General features: G+C 36.0%; 1 protein-coding gene across 1 annotated transcript in view; it reads right to left on the bottom strand.

Annotated features, from left to right (window-relative positions):
- Window positions 1-22,521, bottom strand: part of CTDSPL2 (CTD small phosphatase like 2) — a 68,240-nt gene that overhangs the window by 30,127 nt on the left and 15,592 nt on the right. Inside the window, exons 2-4 of the mRNA XM_065871986.1 lie at window positions 19,868-20,077; window positions 3,415-3,553; window positions 1,739-1,888 (exon numbers count right to left, since the gene is read on the bottom strand). Of these exons, the coding sequence (XP_065728058.1) occupies window positions 1,739-1,888; window positions 3,415-3,553; window positions 19,868-20,053 (475 nt within the window). The 5' untranslated portion in view covers window positions 20,054-20,077. The remainder of the gene's footprint in view (window positions 1-1,738; window positions 1,889-3,414; window positions 3,554-19,867; window positions 20,078-22,521) is intronic.

Below are 22,521 nucleotides of genomic sequence, written 5' to 3'. Positions count from 1 at the left end.
TCCCTTCCCATGCACTCCTCAAATCTGATGCTCCATCTGTGACAAACTAATTTGTTTCTGAAATACACTGTACCTTTGCTTACACTGCTCCTTCTACATGGAATGCCCTTTACCATCTTTCAAGATTCAGCTTTTCTATGAAGCCTTTTGTGAGCCACCACCCAGAATACAGGACCATTCCATTCTTTGAATACTGTTCCATACCTCTCTCAAGGCACCTATAAAAATTTATTATACTTATCACAATGGCTGGAACATAGTAGATGCTCAATATTTGTTGAGTGAACTGGACTCTTCACTCCTCACATTTAAGTATAACTACCCTTTCTCATGGATTAAGAGGCTCAAGAGTTTAAAGAACTGGTCCAGTGTAACATAAGTAAACAGTGGCAGCTGGGAACAAATTTAAAACAAGTTTATCTAACTCCAAAGCCTGTTCTTTTCCCACTACACCAGCATTTCCAAAGATGTTTTAGGAGGCACTAGTTCTAAAAGATGTTAAGATGTTAACAGATGTTCCACACAAGAGTACTTGGTCAGATATGTCTAGGGAATACTGGGTTAAACAAAGTTAAAGGTAGTTTTTTGTTTCTATTCTAGGACTTCACAGTTCTTTAATGTGCTAATATACATTACTTCTGCCCCTACATCATCTTGATTTTACAGTGCACCATTCTGCCTTTTAAAAATTGCTTTATCATCCAGAAATCAGGCAATAGTTATTTAATGCCTATTTCCCATGTGCCCAATACTGTATCAAACAACATGGCAGATGTAAAAATAAAGACATGACCTCTTGCCCTCAAATAATCTAGAGACTAAATTATCATGTATGAAATTAGACATTAATTATCAGAAAAAATAGGACACCAGATAATTTTAAAAAGATATGTTGAGAAAGAGGCCATTTTTAATTTTTTTGCAAAGGCATACAATGGGAACCTTCAATTCATGTGAATTGGGGTAGTTTTACTATTTGTCTAAACTGAAGATTCCCTACGGGGGGAAAAAACAAGCAAATGATAATAAAAATAAATTGTATTACCAAAAAAAAATCTGGTTTCAACTCACTCAAAATATTCAACAAATTATACTTTACTAATCTAGAATATTGAAAATGCTTCTCAATTCTCTCCTGTACACACTCTAAAGATGCAGAAGTCATCCCAACACAGAAAAAATAATACTTTCCCTCCAGCCCAAAGTTTATCATCTAGCTTTTCAGATAGTTAATTAAACATAACCTACATTTATTTCAGTCACTAAAAAAAAAAAAAAAATGCCTTTTAGAAGCTGTGTATTTTGGGGACTTCCCTGGTGGTCCAGTGGTTAAGAATCCACCTTCCAATGCAGGGGACTTGGGTTCAATCTCTGGTCGGGAAACTAATAAGATCCCACCTGCCGCGACGCAACTAAGCCTGTGTACTACAACTACAGAGCCCACACGTCACAACTGGAGAGAAGCCCACGTGCCGCAATGAGGAGCCCACACACCGCAACGAAAGATCCCGTGTGCCACAACTAAGACACGATGCAGCCATAAATAAATAAAGTAAATAAATATAAAAGAAAGAAAATATATTCTTTAAAAAAAAAAAGTCTGTGTATTTTTAACGAGGCTGAAAACAAACATAAGATGCTAACAAAAATACGCCAAAAAAATCAAACAGATCTTTTAAAAAGCCAGGAAAACGATTAATCTTTTAAACCCAAATTATGGTTAATGACTTATATTTACCATTTTTATTTGCTGGTGAAAAAAAGTTGAAGACAGGAGAAAATATGGTCCCCAACAATGTAGTCCTTGGAGGACTGCCAGAGGAAGGATTATCTTCTAATTTTCCATTTTGTTTTACATGCTGATTTGTCATTTCATAACTACCAGCTTCTAAGAAAGAAACAACAAAAATAGTTGCAATCTAGAAAACATGACTTTCATAAATGTGTTCTAAACCATTATTATAAAAATAACTTTTTCCCTCAAAATACATAAGGAAAACTGATGAACATTAATGTTAAAAAGCTTATTATTTCAAGAAATCCTGAGGTAAATCACTTGTAAATCAAATGATCTTTACAACAAATTTATTTATAATGGTTTATAAATGCTAAAATTTACTGAGTTTTTACAAAGTAGATTTATATCTGGAATTACACAGACTGAAAGTCTTCAAATCAACACAGTGTAACAGAAAATGAAATAAAACTCTTTGTAAGTAAAGCAAGCAAGTTACAATATGAAAAACACAAATGCAAGATTTTGTCTTTGTTTATTTACATTTTGGGATGCTGCCTACTTCACAAAACTTACCCCCCAATCTATTTCTAATGAGTAACAGCTAAATAAATAGAGGCAACTAGTTCTACTGAAGCAGAAGACTATATATACAGCAGTGTCAAAAACTACTTATAGATATTGTGAGGCACCATTTCAGAGTAGTTAGGAAGAATAACCAGTTTTTTTTTAAGTTTCTTATAAATAAAAGAAATTTAATGGGTTTTGGGAAAATATAAAATACAAATGTCTTAATAAATCATCCTTGACCCTCCACAACTTTAGCACATTTCTTTCCTTCTTTGTTAGTGCTCTTTTAACTTGTCTATCCCTTTTCCCCCTTATGGTCAATTCTAACAATGGAGATACATCACTGCATTAAGAGGAAAGAGGTAGGGAATTATTATCACTGCTGTGTTTAAAATAGTATTGGTTAAAAGGTAGCACTCCATGCTCTAAAGTGCTATTCTGTATAGGTTTCTCTGCTTGTCCATCTTTTTTTTCTCCTTTTTGACTTTGAGGAGCTTGTCAGCAATACAATAAGATACTGATCTAGAAAAGGATTTATAAATAGCAACAACACTATTGGCTTTTGGGCTGGATAATTCTTTGTTATGGTAGGATGTCCTGTGCATTGTAGGATGTTTAGCAGTGCCCCTGACCGTCACCTGCTAGATGCAAGTAGCAATCCCTCCACAGGTTGTGACAAACCAAAAAGGTCTCCATACACTGAAAAGCATCTGCTAGGGGACAGAAACACCCCTAGTTGAGAACCGCGGACCTGAGAGCTTCAAGCCCCCTCTATAGCTCTGAAATTCCATAATCCAGAAACAAATTCTTTGTACATATTTCAAATAAATTAAGTCACAATTATTACCGCTTTAAGAAATGAGTTTCATATACATTTTCATGCTAAACAGTATAAAGCTAGTTGCTCTGCCTTTGTCACTTTAATTCATCAAAGTAGATTTACATTAGGAAGGTAAATTTTTATTTACTTCATGCCACTAATATTTAATACAAAGAAGATTACAAAAATAAGGCAGAAATTGCTCAAAGTAGATTTTTAAAAACAGAACACAAACATGTCAAGTGAGAACTCTTACACCTAATAAAGCAATATGTAAACATTAACAAACCTCCATTTACTTGACTTTTCCGTCTTACTCGAGATATCTGTTTGTTAGGCTTTTCTCCTGCTCTTGGTGTTGATGTGATCAAATTATTATCTATATCACGTTCAATTCTACTCCGTTTTGAAGGATTTTCTCTCTCTTCCTTAAGATATAAAAGGGAAAAACATGCATTGAACAGTCATTCTGCTTTACAGGTTACTTTTTTTTTTTTTGCCACACCACGCAGCTTGTGAGATCTTAGTTCCCTGACCAGGGACTGAACCCGGACCCATGGCAGTGAAAGCACCGAGTCTTAACCACTGAACTGCCAGGGAATTCCCTACAGGTTACACTTACCATTATCAATTGATGGACACTTAGATATGGTTGTTTCCATATCTTGGTTACTGTAAATAATGCAGTGAATATATATATATATATATATATATATGCATATAACACACACACATGTATACATACATACATAACAATGGAATATTATTTAGCCATAAAAAAGAATCAACTCTTGCCACTTGCAACAACATGGATGAACCTAAAGGGCATTACACTAAGTGAAAAAAGTAAGAGAAAGACATATACCATATGATCTCACTTACATGTGGAATTAAAAAGCAAAAACAAACAAAAAACAAAAACAGCAAGTTCACAGATACAGAGAACAGACTGGTGGTTGCCAGAGGCAGGGAGGTGGGGATGAGTGAAATGGGTGATAGGCGTCAAATGGTGCAAAAGGTTATAAAATAAATAAGTCGCAGTGATATAACGTACAGCATGGTGACTACAGTTAATAATACTGTATTGCATATATGAAAATTGCTGTGAGAGTAAATCTTAAAAGTTATCAGAGAAAAGAATTCTGTAACTATGTATGCTGACCGATTTTAACTAGACTTATTGTGGTAATCATTTTGCAATATATAAAAATACTGAATCAGACTTCCCCGGCAGTCCAGTGGTTAAGATTCCACGTTTCCACTGCAGGGGCACAGGTTCGATCCCCGGTTGGAGAGCTAAGATTCCACATACCGTGTGGAGCAACCAAAAAACAAATTGAATCATGCTATATATCTGAAACTAATATAATGTTGTATGTCAACTATGCTCAGATTTTTTTTTTTTTTTCTTTTTTGCGGTACGCGGGCATCTCACTGCTGTGGCCTCTCCCACTGCGGAGCACAGGCTCCGGACGCGCAGGCCCAGCGGCCATGGCCCACGGGCGCAGCCGCTTCGCGGCACGTGGGATCCTCCCAGACCGGGACACGAACCCATGTCCCCTGCATCGGCAGGCGGACTCTCAACCACTGCGCCACCAGGGAAGCCCAGATTTTTAAAAAGATAAAATATGTTGTAATATGCTTTCTCCTCTTTTTTCATATCCAGGAGAAACAAACAGAATTAATACCTAACAGTAGAAGAAAACACAGAAAAAATCTGACAGTCGTATTTATTAACGTTATTACAATACACAAATATAATTACAGCATCCTCACAATTCAGATTCTTTCCCCAGGGTCCGTTAAATTTTCATGCTACTGAAATACTGAATCTCACAATGTGGTCTAAGTTTCCAGCAATTTTCCTTACTTTTAGAATTACTCAAAAGAACAGGAGTCATTTCCTTGAGCGAACCCGACTGGAATTTGCTGGCATTATCACACAGTCCCAAAAATGACACAAAATTAATAGGGCCTGCCACTGCCACACACCTAATGTCAATTCTCAAAATGTCCAAATTAACACTAAGGAGTCTACTCCTTAACAAAGCTCTCTATTCATTTCCTTATATGGGGCAAATTCACATGACCAGTTTACACTATTTTTGCAATATAGAGTTATCATAGTTTGACTTAAAGATTTTTTGACTTTACAGTGATGTGAAAGCAATACGTATTCAGTAGAAACTGTACTTAGAATTTTTAATTTTGGTCTTTTCTCAGGCTAGCCATTTGCAGGTACTATACTCTCTTGTGATGCTGGGCAGCGGCAGCAGTAAGCCACAGTGAGCCACAGCTCAAAGTCAGCCACTTGATCATGAGGGTAAATAACTGACACACTTATAACCATTCTGTATCCATGCAACTACTGTTTTTCGCTTTCAGTATTCAATCAATTACATAAGACATTCAACACTTGTGATTTTGCCCAACTGTAAGGTAATGTAAGTGTTCTGAGCATGTTTAAGGTAGGCTGGACTAAGCTATGATGTCCATCCAGTAGGTTAAGTGTCTTAAGTGCATTTTCAGCTTACAACATTTTCAACTTACAATGGGTTTATCAGGACTTAACTAAAATATTATACTCCATGCAATAACCTGATTTTTCTCCATTTATACATCCATCTTCCTCATCTGTACAATTTTTCTAGAGTCACCATCACATGAGCAATCTTCTTCCATTACTGTAATACTGGCCTATAATTCCTTGCTGTTTTAATGAAAGTACCCAAAATCTTTTGATAAGGATTAGATTTTTCTACAACAAATAATAATACAGTATACTACTATGCATTTTCTGTAAGTTGAATATTATTATTTCTGAAACAAACCTTGGTATTGTAAATGGCCCAAATTACAATTCCCTACCAGGATCAAAATAGAAAAAAGATAATACTGTAAGTATCATCCAATACAGAATTTTACATTTACTCACCAGTTTCTCTAATTTTAGGTAGGTTCATCAAAACAATCTCATTAGCACAAAATAAAGCCTCAGTGATCCACAACATAATTCCTCAAATTTTTACTGTTTATTATTCCCCTGCATTTAAAAATGATGAATAGGAAGCCTCAAATCCCAAACACTGGATCTTTATTACAGGAGAATTATAGGGGCTCTTTTTATAAAGTCCTTCAAGAACAGAAACAATGCTGTAAAGCCTCACTACACTAAGCTCCAGCATTTTCTTGAAGTCTCTTAGTACATCTGGTATAATGTAAATACATACATACATTCCTGGAAACTTTGCACTCTGCAACCCTAAAAGTAACAAGGCTTATGGGGAAAAAAATGGGTCCAGAACAGTAGAGAGGGGTACATTGGGGCAGATCAGCCAATGCCCCTGTAACTCTGTAACCACAGCACTAAGAAAACCAATGATTGGGACCTCCAGAGATAACTTGCACACCCCAGTTAAGCAGCTAAGAGCAGCTGAAATGCTTCCTCAGAGCTTAATAAAAGGTATTAGAAGCAAAGAAGTAGAGGGGCTTCCCTGGCGGCGCAGTGGTTGGGAGTCCACCTGCCGATGTAGGGGACACGGGTTCATGCCCCGGTCTGGGAGGATCCCATATGCCGTGGAGCGGCTGGGCCCATGAGCCATGGCCACTGGGCCTGTGCGTCCGGGGCCTGTGCTCCGCAGTGGGAGAGGCCGCAGCGGGAGAGGCCGCAGCGTTGGAAGGCCTGCGTACCGCAAAAAAAAAAAAAAAAAAAAAAAGGAAGTAGAAACAAGGGTTTATGGGAGCTGAGAAGTGGAGCTTTAAGCCAGGAAGACTGCTAAAATGGACAAAAAAGGAAATGCAAACTGCCATATGAAAAGAAGAGTCCCTGCTAGAGCAGGGTGTACCTCTCTGAGAGGGAACCCCTTACACAACTTACCACTTTTAATTAAAAACTCTGTGTGCAGTATAAAATTCTACCCCCATTATTCAGGATCCCCCTGTCCAGTTTAGAAAAAATCACGTATAAACCAAAACCCACCCATGTTATACTGAAACTACTTCCCTATTTACCAACAGTATATATAAGCTAACTTATAATATGCAGGTGCCCCATATAACAGAAAAGGTTATACTGTGGTCAATTGAGAATATATTCAAATACTTGAGCTTACATCTCTAAAGAGAAAGAGGAAGCTGTTAAGATCAGGATTCAAGGTCTGCAGTCATTGACAATAAAATTCCATCCTTCAGAATAATGCATTCAAATGTCTGATGATGCTCCAATTCTGAAATGTGTCACCAAATCCTACTCTTCCTTAAACATTCAAGTATATAATTTGGGGACATTTTTGGATATAGTATGATTTTTAGAAGAGGAACTAGGAAAAACAAGATTTCTACATTACTGTACATTTTTAAAATTTAATAACCCTACAATGTCTTGTCTGGAATTTGTATTTTTCAAAGTTGTCTCTTAAGATAGGCTTTTAAAGGGAAAATCTTGGGAAGGTCATATTCTTAAATCTCTGAATCTCAAAGGAAAAATACAGAGAACTAAAGAGGCAACAAAACCCCAAAAGCCAATTTACAACAAAAGCAGGAAACAAGGTTTCTCCCCCAAACTCCAAGCAGATGAGAACAAACCAACAGTCATAACACTGGAGTAACCATCTGTACCAGTGCAGAAGAAAGCAAAGGAATGCAACATGGCATGAGACACATCTGAGAACAGGAGAAGCCCCAAATAGCTAACAGGCAGATATTCAATTGAAAGCATGGCAGGCCAATTTAATGACAGCAGATGAAATAAGAGGGACTTTGCTGGTGGTCCAGTGGTTAAGACTCTGCACTTCCACTGCAGAGGGTGTGGATTCCATCGGGGAACTAAGATCCCATGTGCCGCGCAGCGTGGCCAAAAAAAAAAAAAAAATGCACACGAGAACAGACAAAAATTATATACCTTTATTTCAAAAAAGACAAAAAGAGTTAAGAAAGTGATACGACATATACATCAGAGTTAGAAAAAACTCAGTAACAGAACAAAATAATTAGAAATAAGAGAAAAAAATTTTTGGAAATAAAGACCAAACTAGAACAGACATAAAAGTGAGTAAATAGAATAGATTATGCCTTTAAGAGAAAGAGAAGGTAAAATGGGGGAGGGGGGCTGGATTTTAAGACATCAAAATGTGTCTAGCACTGAATATGGACAAAGAAGATCCAACAGACAGAAAACAGTAGGCCGAGACGGAAGCCAAAACAAGAGCATATCAGAAAGTTTTCCTCAAATAAAATATCTGAAATTACATACTGAAAGAGTACACTAGTTTATTTATTTATTTATTTTTGGCTGCAACCACTGTGCAGCTTGTGCAATCTTAGTTCCCCAACAAGAAACTGAACCCGGGCCCTCGGCAGTGAAAGTTTGGAGTCCTAACCACTGGACCACCAGGAAATTCCCAGAGTATACTGTTTAACTAAAACTATCAACCCAGAAAAACAACTACCAAGATCCTAAACTTAACAGAATTTAAAGAAAACAAATCCTTTGGAGAACAAGGCAAAATCCATTTATCTACATAGGGAAAATTAGAGTACCATCAAACTGTGAAAGCAATGCTTTTTATGCTGGAAGAAAATGGAATAACATTTTAAAAAATCAAGAAGAGAAACTGTGAGACAAGGATTTCATATTCAGTAAAACTGATTTTTAAGCACAGAACTCAGATAATAGTGCCCATGAGTGCTTTGTGTGGCAGCTACCAGAAAATGAGCTTTCAACAACAAAAATGACTACAGATCATAACTAGAGGACTGAGGATAAGCATTAAACATACAGAACACATGTAGAACCTGTGTAAGATAAATGAAGATTAAAAGATAGTATGTAGGACTTCCCTGGTGGCGCAGTGGTTAGGAATCTGCCTGCCAATGCAGGGAACACGGGTTCGAGCCCTGGTCTGGGAGGATCCCACGTGCCGCGGAGCAACTAAGCCCGTGAGCCACAACTACTGAGCCTGCGCGTCTGGAGCCTGTGCTCCGGAACGGGAGAGGCCGCGATAGTAAGAGGCCCACGCACTGCGATGAAGAGTGGTCCCCGCTCGCCACAATTGGAGAAAGCCCTCGCACAGAAACGAATACCCAACACAGCAAAAATAAATAAATAAATACATACATACATACTTTATCAGACCACGTGTTGTAATTTAAAAAAAAAGATAGTATGTAATGGCTTCAGGCTCAGAATATATAAACTGTTAAGAAAAATTGGCAAGAGATAGTAAATACATAAATTTTTTAAATTGTTCACTTTAAAAACATTCTGAGACAGAAAAGCTGACAATTCATTTCCAGCTGATCTCCACAAGAAATAACAAATGAAGTTCTTTAGGCATAAAATAAATAATACCAGATGGGATCCTAAATTTGCAATAAGGAATGAATACCACTACGGCAAATCTATGAGTAAATACAAAAGATCTTTGTGTTCAATATTTCTACTGTGCTTTTACTGTCTTCAACACTAACACCTGCTATAGTCTCTGTAGTCTCATTATGATCCAATAAATTATTCTGAAGTCTCAAAGTTTTATTTTTTTTCTCTCTCTCTATGTATATACGGAAACATAGTAAGAGTACTCTTGTTTTGCTTTGCAATATTATTAAATTTGGTTTTTAAAATTTCACCTAAAAGTTATTTTAGAATTTAGTAACTCTTTTTAAATAAAAGAAAATTTATAATTTAGAACTAAGAATAGATTGTTGGATTGAAAAAGGGAGCTGGGCGACTTGTAAATTCAATCCATTACTGCAAGTGATGAAAAGAAACCGACATAGAATTCTCTAACTCATGAAAGGGGGGAATATACTCTAAGAAATAACTGAACGAAACTGTAAATTACAAATGAAAATATGATAAAACTAATGTCCCTTTGGCTGTAAAATTAAGTTGTCTTATGCAATAGAACATATTCAAATAGAATTATGGTGCCGATTCAGTTGCATTTGAGAACAATCATTCCGTTTTAAAAACAGAAACTCAATATTTTAAATGTACACATGATGAGATCTTTAAAAGCCAAAAAGTTATAGCTTTTCAAACTTAAATTACAAAACCCAGTGAGATATCTTAAAAAGTTATCATATTGCATTGTTCAAAGAAGTGTACATAACTTACGAGAAACTTATAAACTCTTGCACAGTAGTTTGTGCTGAAGCCTGCTCAATAAAAGTCGATAAAAGAGGGACTTCCCTGGTGGTGCAGTGAATAAGAATCCACCTGCCAATGCAGGGGACACAGGTTCAAGACCTGGTCCAGGAAGATCCCACATGCTGTGGAACAACTAAGCCTGTGCGCCATAACTACTGAGCCTGCGCTCTAGAGCCCACAAGCCACAACTACTGAGCCCGCAAGCCACAACTGAGCCCACGTGCCACAACTACTGAAGCCCACGTGCGTAGAGCCCGTGCTCCATAACAAGAGAAGCCACCACAATGAGAAGCCCCCGTGCTGCAACAAAGAGTAGTCCCCACTCGCCACAACTAGAGAGAACACGTGCGCAGCAACAAAGACCCAACACAGCCATAAATAAATAAATATATAAATTATGAATCTGGAAGGTCTTACCTTCCAGATGAGTGTATGTTTTAAAAAAAAAAGTCAATAAAAGAAACAGGCACTTCCACTTTCTAATGATAAAGTAAATCATTGAATTAAAGACTTAACTGTAAATACAGAAAATGAGTTAAAATCTGGTGTGTTGAATTGCACTTTAGCCTTACTAATGTGGTTGGACTTTCTGTTTTGACTGTACTTGTCTGATACTAGTATCAACTAATCATCAAAAATTGTCTTTACTGTGAATGCGTGGTAACAAACACAAGTGGTAAATTATTTTTTTAACATCTCAATTTATCCTAGAATTACTTATGCCAAAATTTGCAATGACTGTGCAAAAAAAATGGTTTATAACTACTGCCACCTTAGCACAAATCAAGGCACTGACACCCAATAGTTATTTTTCACTGCCATGCACCTGCATGGGGGAAAAAAAGCCAGCTCTACTTAGGAAGGTCCATGATGAAAATGTAAAATTAATTAAATCTCAACCCTTAAATATGTGTTCAATTCTATATGACAAGATGGGAAGTACACACAAAGCGTTTCTGCTGCCAACTGTGTTTCCACAACTGTCTTGAGAAAAAGCATTAGTGTGACTGAATTGTAAGCTGAATTAGACCATTTTTTCTGATAGAAAACTATCTTTACTTGAAGTAGATTATTTTCTGAAAAGTGAACAAAGCAAGCCTGTCACTTCAAGAAAAACTGATACTTCTTGCTGCCAACAATAAAATTTGAGCATTCAAGCAAAAACTGAGATGTTTGAAAACTTGGACAAAGCACCATGAGACTGACAGCTTCCCAATACTTAAAGATTGTTCTGTTGAGATCAGTGGGGTTGTTTAGAAATGTGATTTTTAAGTATTAAATAATGAACTATGTCAATGTGGACACATATGTGGAAGATCTACATAATTCAGTGAACCAATATTTTCCAAATAATCAGTGCATGATGTTACAAAATCATATATAGATAAAAGATTCATTCCAAGCACAAGACAGACCAATGAAAAGATCATTGTAGTGCTCTCAAATTCAATCTTGGAACAAGAACTTAAGATACTGCACAATTTGTCAAGTTTTGGTATAATATCTGCAATTATCTACAAAGAATATTAAAATACTCTTCCCTTTTCTAAATACATGTATGATTTTCTTTATATGCTTCAATGACAACAAACTACCTTCTATGAAGTTTCGATTAAAGAGGTTTATAAAACTGTAATGTCATGTTTCCCACTAATTTCCTTTTTGTCTTTAGAAAATAGTTAAAATATTATTTGTATCAACATGTAGGGTTTAGAATTATAATTTTGATATTTTCAAAATTCCTCAGTTTTAATATCTAATGAGATATATTGACAGATATAACCCACATAAACAAATGTTCTTTAGGGTTTCCAATCATTTATAAGAAGGTAAAGGATCCGAAGTTCAAAAGGTTTAAGAACCACTTGCTCAAGAGGGACTACTGATGAAATCACAAGAGAAAATTTTAAAAGTCACCCCCAACAAATGAGAAAAAAATTTGAGCTGGAAGGTGGAGCTGACAAGTGAGAGCCAAAGGGTCCAGAGTTTCTTTGGGGAATGATAAAAGTGGTCTAAAATTGACTGTGGTAATGTCTGCGTAACTTTGTGCATATACTAAAAGCAACTGAATTTATACCTTAAATGGGTGAGCTTTATGGTATGTGAATTGTATCTCAATAAACCTACCATAAAAAAACACACATATATCATATAATCCAGCGATGTCAATCTTAGTTATTTACCCACGTTTAACCTAAATATATGCCCACACATGGATTCAAGACTGAAATATTCATAGCAACTTCATTCATGATAGCCAAAAACCAGAAATAATCCAAGTGGATAACAAATTATGACATGTGGTATACTCATACAACAGAATACTACTTGGAGTACAGGAGAGGGAGGGGATAAATTACGGATACATGCAGTAACATAGATGAATCCAAAAACTTTATGTTGAGTGAAGGAAGCAAGACATGTTATATTCATAGGTCACTCTAGAAAAGATTTATGCAATCTAGAATGATAGAAAGCAAATCAATGGTGTTTAGGGTGATGCTGTGAGACTGTCTGCAAAAACTCCAAGGGTACTTTTTGGTCATGGGTGTACAATTCTGTTAAAATTCATGAAAACATATACTTTAAATCAGTGTGTCTTATTGTGTTTCATTATACCCCATAAAGTTAATTTTTAAAAAGTCAACATAGGAGAAAAAGTGGAATTCTAAAAGATAACTAGTTCACCAAAAAGAAGGCAGGATAAGAACAGAATAACAAATAACAAATGGGATAAACACAGAATAAATAACAAGATGGGAGACTTTAAACTCAACCATATTAATAACTACATTAAATGTAAATAGACTAACCATGCCAATTTAAATATAAATACACAGTGGAAAAAGGTGTATCATGTAAATGGTAAGCAAGAAAACTGTGTGGCTTTATTAATATTAGGCCAAGTAAACCTCAAGGCAAATAATATTACTAGAGATAATGAGGGACATTTCACAGTGGTAACAAGAACAATTTACACCCAACAATCATAAATGTGTATGCACCTAACAGAGCTTTGAAACACATGTAGCAAAACTGACAGAACTGAAAGACAAGGCAGACAAATTCACAATTAAGAGTTGGAGATTTAAAATAAGACACAGAAAATTGGAGTATTATCAACTAACTTGACCTGATATTTATAGAACTGCACTAACCAATTCCAGAATATGCATATTTTTTCAAATACATAAGACATTCACCAAAATAGTCTATATGCTACAAAATATCAAGACACCAAAGAAATGAAATCATACAGAGTATATTCTTAGATAACAATAATATTAGATTAGAAATAAACAATTAGAAGATATCTAAGAAATGCCCAAATATCTGATCTGGAAATTAAATAACACATTTCTACATAATCTATGGGTCAAAGAATAAATCACAAATAAGCTAACAAAAATATAGTCAGAGGACTTCCCTGGCGGTCCAGTGGTTAGGATTCCGTGTTCCCAATACAGGGTGCTCAGGTTTGAACCCTGGTCGGGGAACTAAGATGTACCACATGACACACCCCCCCCAAAAACACACACACACACACACACACACACACACACACACACACACACACACACACATAAAATCAGAATATGTGGGAAAGCAGTACTCTGAAAATCATAGCTTTAAATAGTTGACTTAGAAAAAAATTAAGGTGTAGTATTAATGACCTAAGCAAGGGGCTGGCAAGCTACAGTCCAAACGCCAAGTCCAGCACATTGTTTTTGTATGGCCAGCAAGCCAAGAGTAGTTCTTATATTTTTAAATGGTTGGGGGGGGGGAGAAAAGAACGATAATATTTTATGACTCATGAAAATTATGGTGAACATCAAATATCAGTATACAAAGTCATGCTCATTCATTTACGTATTGTCTACAATGGAAGAGTTGAGTAGTAACTGCAATTACAAACAATATAGTCTGCAAAGTCTTAAATATCACTTATCTGAAATATTCACAGGAGAAGTTTACTAATTCCTATTCTAAGCTCCCACTTCTATGAGTTAGAAAAGTAGAAGTAAACCAGATAAAATAGAAGAAAATATTAAAAATAAAAAGCAGAAATCAATTAAACAGACACTGGAAAGAAAAGAGAAAATGAACAAAGACAGATGTTGGTTCTTTGAAAAAGTAATGAAATTGATAAAGCTCTAGGAGCAAAACGAATCAAAACAAAGATAAATCATAAATTATTCACATCAGGAGTGAAAAGAGGAACATATCATTACAGATCCTGCAGACATTATTAGGTTAATGCAGAAATACTGCAAAGACTTTACACCTAAAAATTTGATGACTTTGATGAATAGACAAATTCCTTGGAAAACACATGACCAAAACTGAAGAAGAAATAGAAAAGCTAAACAACCCCATATATATTAAAGAAATCAAATTTATAATAAAAGCTATTCCATAAAGAAATCCCAGTCACATTCCAGAAATTCCTCTCCAGAATTCATCAGTGCATTCTACTCATAATTTAAGGATGAGATAATACTTAGTCAACACAAGTTCTTTTAGAAAAAAAAAAGCAGCAGAGGAACAGTTCTTGACTTGTTTTATGATACCAGAATAATCCTGATCCCAAAATCTTAAAGCATTACAAATCAAAACTACAGACCAAAACCCTCATGAACACAGATGTAAAAATCCTTAAAACAAACCCAGCAGCAAATCAAATCCAGCCATACAAGTTTGGTTTTCCATTCAAAAAAATTTATGTTCTACTCCACATTAAAAGAGGAAAATCTGAAGAATATCTCAATAGATACAGAAAAGTCTTTGATAAAACTCAACAACATAATAAAATCTTATAGCAAACTATGAACAGAAGGGAACTTCCTCAAACTGATAAAAGATAACTACGGAAAACATTTAGCTAACATCATACCTAATGTAAACAAACTCTCTTCCCCTAAGATCAGTAACAAGTGTTTGCTCTCACCACTTCTACTAAACAATGTACTAGAGGTCCTGACCAATGCAATAAATGAAGAAAAAGAAATAAAAGGCCTAGAAATCAGAAAAGAACAAGAAAATTATGGTTATTTGGTATACGATTATGTATGTATAAAACATTATGAAATCTTAAAGAATAGAATGATTAAGTGAATCTAGCAATTTCACATAGTACCTGGTCAATATAGAAAAATAAATTATATTTATATATATTAGCAACAAACAGAAAGTAAAAACTTTAATGTATTACAGCATTTAAAACAGCATTGTAAAACATCAAATGTCTAAGAATAAAACTAATGAAAGGTATGTAAGACCTTGATATTAGCAGGAAAAAATTAAGAACACCTATATTAACATAGAGATATATCACGATCATGAAGTGGCAGACTCAATATTGTTAAGATGTCCAGTCTCACTAAATGATCTACATGTGATGCAATCTCTATTATAATTCTAGTAGGCTTTTCTGGAGAAACAGACAAGCTAATTCTAAAATTTACATGCAAGGGGACTTCCCTGGTGGTGCAGTGGTTGGGAATCCGCCTGCCAATGCATGAGACACAGGTTCGGGCCCTGGTCTGGGAGGATCCCACATGCAGCGGAGCAGCTAGGCCCGTGCGCCACAACTACTAAGCCTGCGCTCTAGAGCCCACGAGCCACAACCACTGAAGCCCACACACCTAGAGCCCATGCTCTGCAACAAGAGAAGCCACCACAATGAGAAGCCCATGCACCACAATGAAGAGTAGCCTCTGCTCGCTGCAACTAGAGAAAGTCCTTGTGCAGCAACAAAGACCCAATGTGGCCAAATATAAATAAGTTAATTAAAAATAAAAATAAATGGTAAATTAATCTAGTTGTTAAAGAACTCATCTAGAAAGACGTTCTTTTACACAAACAAATGAGATTTAACTTTGGAAGGAAGAAAATTCCCAAATATAACTATGAAGCTTAGTAATACAAAGGTTAAAGAGAACAAAGTTTTCATCTAATCATGTTTTTCACACTAAGGAGCACAACCCATCAGTGGATCATAAAATCAACTTAAAACATGAAAATCACCTTTAAAAGGAGAATAAGAAACAACAGCATAGAAAAGAAAAATCAGAACACATTAAGTATGTTATGGGTGAGTTTTGTTTCATATGTATGAATGTAGTATATAAGATGTTATTTCTTTCTGTGGATCATAGTTAAAAGATCTAAAAACACTGATTTAATGTAACAGGAAACTGATGACTCCTAACTATGACAGTGTAACAGTATTTAGGTAACAGAGAAAAAGACAATTTTGTTATGGGAAAACTCTAGAAACCACCTATTTAGAAAGGAATAGAGAGATCACTGGTATAAAGCAAATACATTTTAGTTGTGAAGTCTTCTTTCACTTCAAATATATATTAGGAATCTCATCATGCTAAAAGCAGAAAGACTGAGTATGAACACTTCCTGAGTACTCTTACTGACAATTCATAATTCTGAAATGAGAGAAGTGGTATATCCTTGAATCATAAAATCTAGATCTGGAAGACATGAGAGATTTCATTCATTCTATTACAGTCTGAGTTGTGTCCCCTAAAATTCCTATGTTGGAGCTCTAACCCCAAAAGCCTGAGAATGTAGTCATACTTGGAGACAGGGCCTTTAAAGAAGTAATTAAAGTGGGATCATTAGGATGGGCCCTAATCCAAATATGACTAGTGTCCTTACAAGAAGAGGAGATTACAAAACAGACAACACATACACCAAGTGGCAACCATATGATGCCACGGCAAGAAGGTGACCATCTGAAGTCAAGGAGCGAAGCCTCAGAAAAAAACCAACCTGGCAACACCTCATCTTAGATTTCAAACTGCCAGAACTGTGAGAAAATAAATTTCTGCTGTTTAAGCTACCCAATCTGTGATATTCTGTTATGGCAGACTATTACATACCCTAGTAAACTAATACACACCTCTTAGATGAACAACATATGTTTAAATTATCTAAATACTCTCATGGCTAACTTATGCCAAGTTAGGACTAGAATACAGATTAAAACTTATAAGGAAAATAAAAATAGGTCAGTGAGAGTAAACTGGCAAGAATACCAGCAGCCATTCAAACTGGAAATCATACAGTAAAGAAGAGCAAAAAAGTTGGCCCATATGCAGAGACCAAGTTTCAAAAAGCCAGATTCATAAGACAGGCATGAGAGCAATGTCAGACACCTTAGAAGAAAGACAACTCAAAGAAAAAAGCAAGAAGACTTGTCTATAAAGTTCAATTCTAACCACATAACTTTAAAAGTCCAAAAGAAGAGAAAGGAAAGGTACCAAAGAAACCAGTGGCTGCATAGGGAGTTATCTAGCTAACTTGGATTTTAAAAGGACACTTGTAGAAATAAGAGAAGCCGTCTATCATCCAGTCAGAAAGACTGAAGACAGAGGATGATGATACATGCAAAAAGTACTAGGGAAAAAAAAATTTCCTAGAAGAATAAGCCTCAAGCTTTGAGCTGATGATAGAATATAAATAAATGACAAAATCAGCAGCATAGAAAGACTCAATTCTTATTTACTTTCATCAAGAAAGTTTTCAATCCTTACACAAGACAGGTGATGCTATAAAGATATTATCTAGCTACTTTGAGACAGAACGGTATAGGAAAAAGAGCACAGATATCAGAGTCAAATTGTACCTGGGTTAAATCCCAGCATTGTCACTTATTGGAAAGGCAGTAGTGCATATTGTTAAATAATTGACAACAATTACTATAGAAAAACCCTGAGTGTTTTAATTGACATGGGCAAAAATGTGCTGACCAACAAAGAAGATCTAAAACTACTAAAGGAGAAAAAAGAAAGCATGACATGATATATGATATAATATAATCCCACATTAGTAGAAGTATGTCCAAATCAACGGAAATAAATATGAACAGAAGTCAGAAGACATAGGAAAAACCAATGTTCGCTTCTGGTTGTTACCTTTCATGAACAACAGAAAAGGGTGACCAAGGTGGTGATCTATATCATATATGTCATATAATGAAAACTAGAAATATTTAGCCAGGACAGTGACTGAGGGTTTGTACTTGCACATGAAGAAAAAGAACCTATGAAAAAGTAAAGGGTACGGGCTTCCCTGGTGGCGCAGTGGTTGAGAGTCCGCCTGCCGATGCAGGGGACACGGGTTCATGCTCCGGTCCGGGAAGATCCCACGTGCCGCGGAGCGGCTGGGCCTGTGAGCCATGGCCACTGAGCCTGCGCGTCCAGAGCCTGTGCTCGGCAACGGGAGAGGCCACAGCGGCGAGAGGCCCGCATACCGAAAAAAAAAATAAAAATAAAAATAAAGGGTAGGTATATTTTCTTCAAGATAAGGAAGAACTTTACAACATTTAGAAGTGTTCAGAGAATGAACTGACATATAGTGATGTTCTCATCAACAGAGGCTAATGATAACCCATACGGAATTTAAAGATTCAGGAATTCATGTTTCTGGAAGGAATTTTATCATTGTTATACAATAATACTAGAATACTTCTAGGCTCATGTAAATTAACTCAAAGAAACTTAAAAATTACATTTAAAATTAACAAAAGAAATTTTACTTATATTATTAGAAAAACAAAATAAAACCACCAAAACGAAAAGGAAAATTCTAACACAGAATACTTCTAAACCTTGGCCAATAGTTCACAGTTACTAGGCATTTTTAGTTCTATGATGACAAAAATCTATCACTATGAATAAACCGTCACATTGATTTATTTTTCTACTTATCAAAGTGACAAACTTACATTATAATAAGAAATTTATCATATATATAATAATCCCAAGAAAGAACATAAGAGTAGGCAACAGTGATAACAAAATCTACATACAATGAATGATAATAACATTATCATTAATGCATTAAAATTTCTCAAAATGCTTTTCCACCTGTTTGCCATCTAATCTGAAAACAACTCTGAGGCAGACAAAGCAGTTAGTATTAGTCCCATTTTACTGTCTTCCTGAGGCTAAGAGGGGCAAATGCCTTTCCTCAGATCATTTAAGTTGGTCCAGAGTAAGAAGTATGAATCTAGAGCATATGACTCCTGGTCAGTGTCCACATGGCTTGCGGGATCTTAGTACCCCGACCAGGGATTGAACCCGGGCCCATGGCAGTGAAAGTGCCAAGTCCTAATCACTTGGACCACCAGGGAATTCCCCATTCTTTCTTTAATAACTTTTGTTTTCTCATCAATGAATAATACATTTTCATTGTACAAATGTTAGAATTCAGATAAATCATCTCCCTAATTAGACAATGTATTAATATTAACAAGAAACTTTAACTTATCTTTGAAATGAAAAAAAATGTAAGTAAAAGAAATAATTCAAGTAAATAAGAAAAAATTTATTTTACTTCCCATAATTCTAAGTTGAGAAAACAGAAGGCTAAGTGGATCAGTTAAGTAGAATAAATAATGTTTTCTTGACTGACCATTAAATATTTTACATGTCAATACTCTTAACATCAAAATGTAGACACATTCCCTTAAATAGGGCTCTAGCAATATTAGATTTCTCATCTTTACATGCTTAAAGAAAACAACCTAAACTTCATTTTTAATGATATAATTAAAAGGTAAAACCATTACTTTGGGTGTGCTTCCTTTAATGAATTTTTTAATTGAAGACAACAAGCCAGTTTCATTCTTCGGTGGTTTTTCTCCTCCTGAAGGCAGGCTATCATCAACCTCTGAATATTTCCTCTTTGCTCTGGCAGTGCGTTGTGTTTGGATTTGATTTGATTGCTGAGAAGCTTTCCGTGTTCTCAGCCTCATCTTTTATGGGTGCCACATGTAAAACTATAAGAGAAAAATAATACAGGTTATTAAAATTAAACCTAGCATACCGATATGTGCCCAGCTTATATAATAAAAATATCTTGATTAAAAAGAAGTCCAGGTCTATAAGGGATTGAAATAAGAAACTGACATTTTATTTATTTATTTATTTTGGCCATACCACACATGACTTGTGGGATCTTAGTTCCCCAACCAGGGGTTGAACCCAGGCCCTCAGCAGTGAGAGCACGGAGTCCTAACCATTGGGCCACCAGGGAATTCCCAAGAAACTAACCTTTTAATTGAAACGTGTAGTGCTTTGAATTTTATTCCGTTCTCCCAAATAACCTTCCCACAACTTCTGAAATATTATATCCTATGATCTAATAGAGCGTACATGTTCCTTCCAGGGCACTATGCTGCCTCCACCCATGCTGACCTTATCATTCATTTAATCACTCATTCATTCATTCAACAAGTATTTATTGGGCACTTACCATATTCTAGGCACTGGGCTAGGTAAGTGCCTAGTAAAACAAGATAGAGAAGGTTTTTACCCTCTGGAGCTTACAATGTAGTGGAAAAAACCCTTAGTCAATGAATGAATTAATTCCAAGAGCACAATTCTAAATATCAACAAGTATACAAGTATCAATATAACAAGAATGACTGGATCATTTTGTGGTATTTGATGTTACCATATGTAATGATCTTTTTAAGTGTTCAATTCAGTAACATTTATTAATTTGTGGTGTTGTCCAACCATCACCATTATCTATTTTCAGAACATTTTCAATCACCCCCAGAGGAGACCCCATACCTATTGGCAGTCAATCCCCATTTCCCCCTGCCCTTAGCCCTAAGCAACCACTAATCAATCTACTTTCTGTTTCTATGGATTTCCCAATTCTGGACACTTCATGTAAATGGAATCACACAATATATGGTCCTGTATAACTGTTTCTTTCACTTAGGATAATGTTTTCAAGGTTCATCCATGTTGTAGCATGTATCAGTACATTATTCCCATTTATGGCTGAGTAATGTTCCATTGAATGGGTAAGACTACATTTTGTTTATCCATTCATCTACTGATGGACATCTGTGTTGTTTCTACCTTTTGGTTAAGTGTGAATAGTGCTGGAGGGAACATTCATGTACAAGTTTCTTTTTGACCACCTGTTTTGAGTTTTATTGGGTATGTAACCAGGAGTGGAATTGCTGGTTCATGTGGTGATTTTATGTTTAACATACTGAGGAACTGCTGTTTTCCACAGCAGCGGCACCATTTTATATTCCCACCAGCAATGTACAAGGTTTTCACTTTTTCCGTATCCTCACCAATACTTGTTACTTGTTTATTTTTTTATTATAGCCATTTTAGTGGGGGTGAAGTGGTATCTCATTGTGGCTTTGATTTGCATTTCCTAATGGCTAATGATGTTGAGCATCTTTTCCTGTGCCTGTTGGCCATTTGTTTGTAATGATCCTTTAAATACTAAATTCACATCAGACAGAAAATATGAGGCCATCGATTTGAACTCTCTCATTTCACTGGTGAGAAAATTAATGGCTGGCAAAAATTGTCCCAAGACTTAGAAGTAGTTGAGAACACTGCCTGAATTATAATCTGTGAAACAGAATACAAAAACTACTACACTAATAATTAAGAGATATTAATTAGGTCTAATCCTACTTCAATCATAGCTAAGCTATAGCCACTTAAATATTTTTTCACCTGTATAATGAATACATTATTTATCTTACCATCTTGACGCTCAAAATGAAAAAGGAATTAGAAAAGCTATAAAGTGCAGAGAAGAGTAAAACTACTCACAACAGTGAATGCATTAGCAAAAAAGTCTAACCAGTTAAGCACTCTAAACTCCTAAAGGTGAAGAAATTCTTGGCAAAGAGTAGGGTCTTCGCAGACAAATTAGGAAGCTTAAGAAGTCGTGTCTTGGGCTTCCCTGGTGGCGCAGTGGTTAAGAATCTGCCTGCCAACGCAGGGGACATGGGTTCGAGCCCTGATCCGGAAAGATCTCACACGCCATGGAGCAACTAAGCCCGGCACCACAACTACTGAGCCTGCGCTCTAGAGCCCGTGCGCCTAGAGCCCATGCTCCACAACAAGACAAGCCACCACAAGAAGCCTGCGCACCTCAACGAAGAGTAGCCCCTGCTCACCAGAACTAGAGAAAGCCCGCGGTGCAGCAATGAAGACCCAACAGAGCCAAAAACAAAAAACAAACAAACAAAAAGTCATGTCTTTAGTAATGCAACACAACAGTCACAGAAAAAAAGTTAGGACCCCTCCCTTTTTTAACATATAGAGACTACACACACACACACACACACACACACACACAATCTACTCCAACAAAAAAGTCCCAACCTCAAAGGCTTCACCAGAGGAGTCCTAAAATATCTTTCCAAACAACCATTTGTTTTTCATCACCAAATAG

Source organism: Phocoena phocoena, chromosome 2, assembly GCF_963924675.1.
Source record: "Phocoena phocoena chromosome 2, mPhoPho1.1, whole genome shotgun sequence".
Classification (NCBI taxonomy): domain Eukaryota; kingdom Metazoa; phylum Chordata; class Mammalia; order Artiodactyla; family Phocoenidae; genus Phocoena; species Phocoena phocoena.
This window is presented reverse-complemented; position numbering and strand designations above follow the sequence as displayed.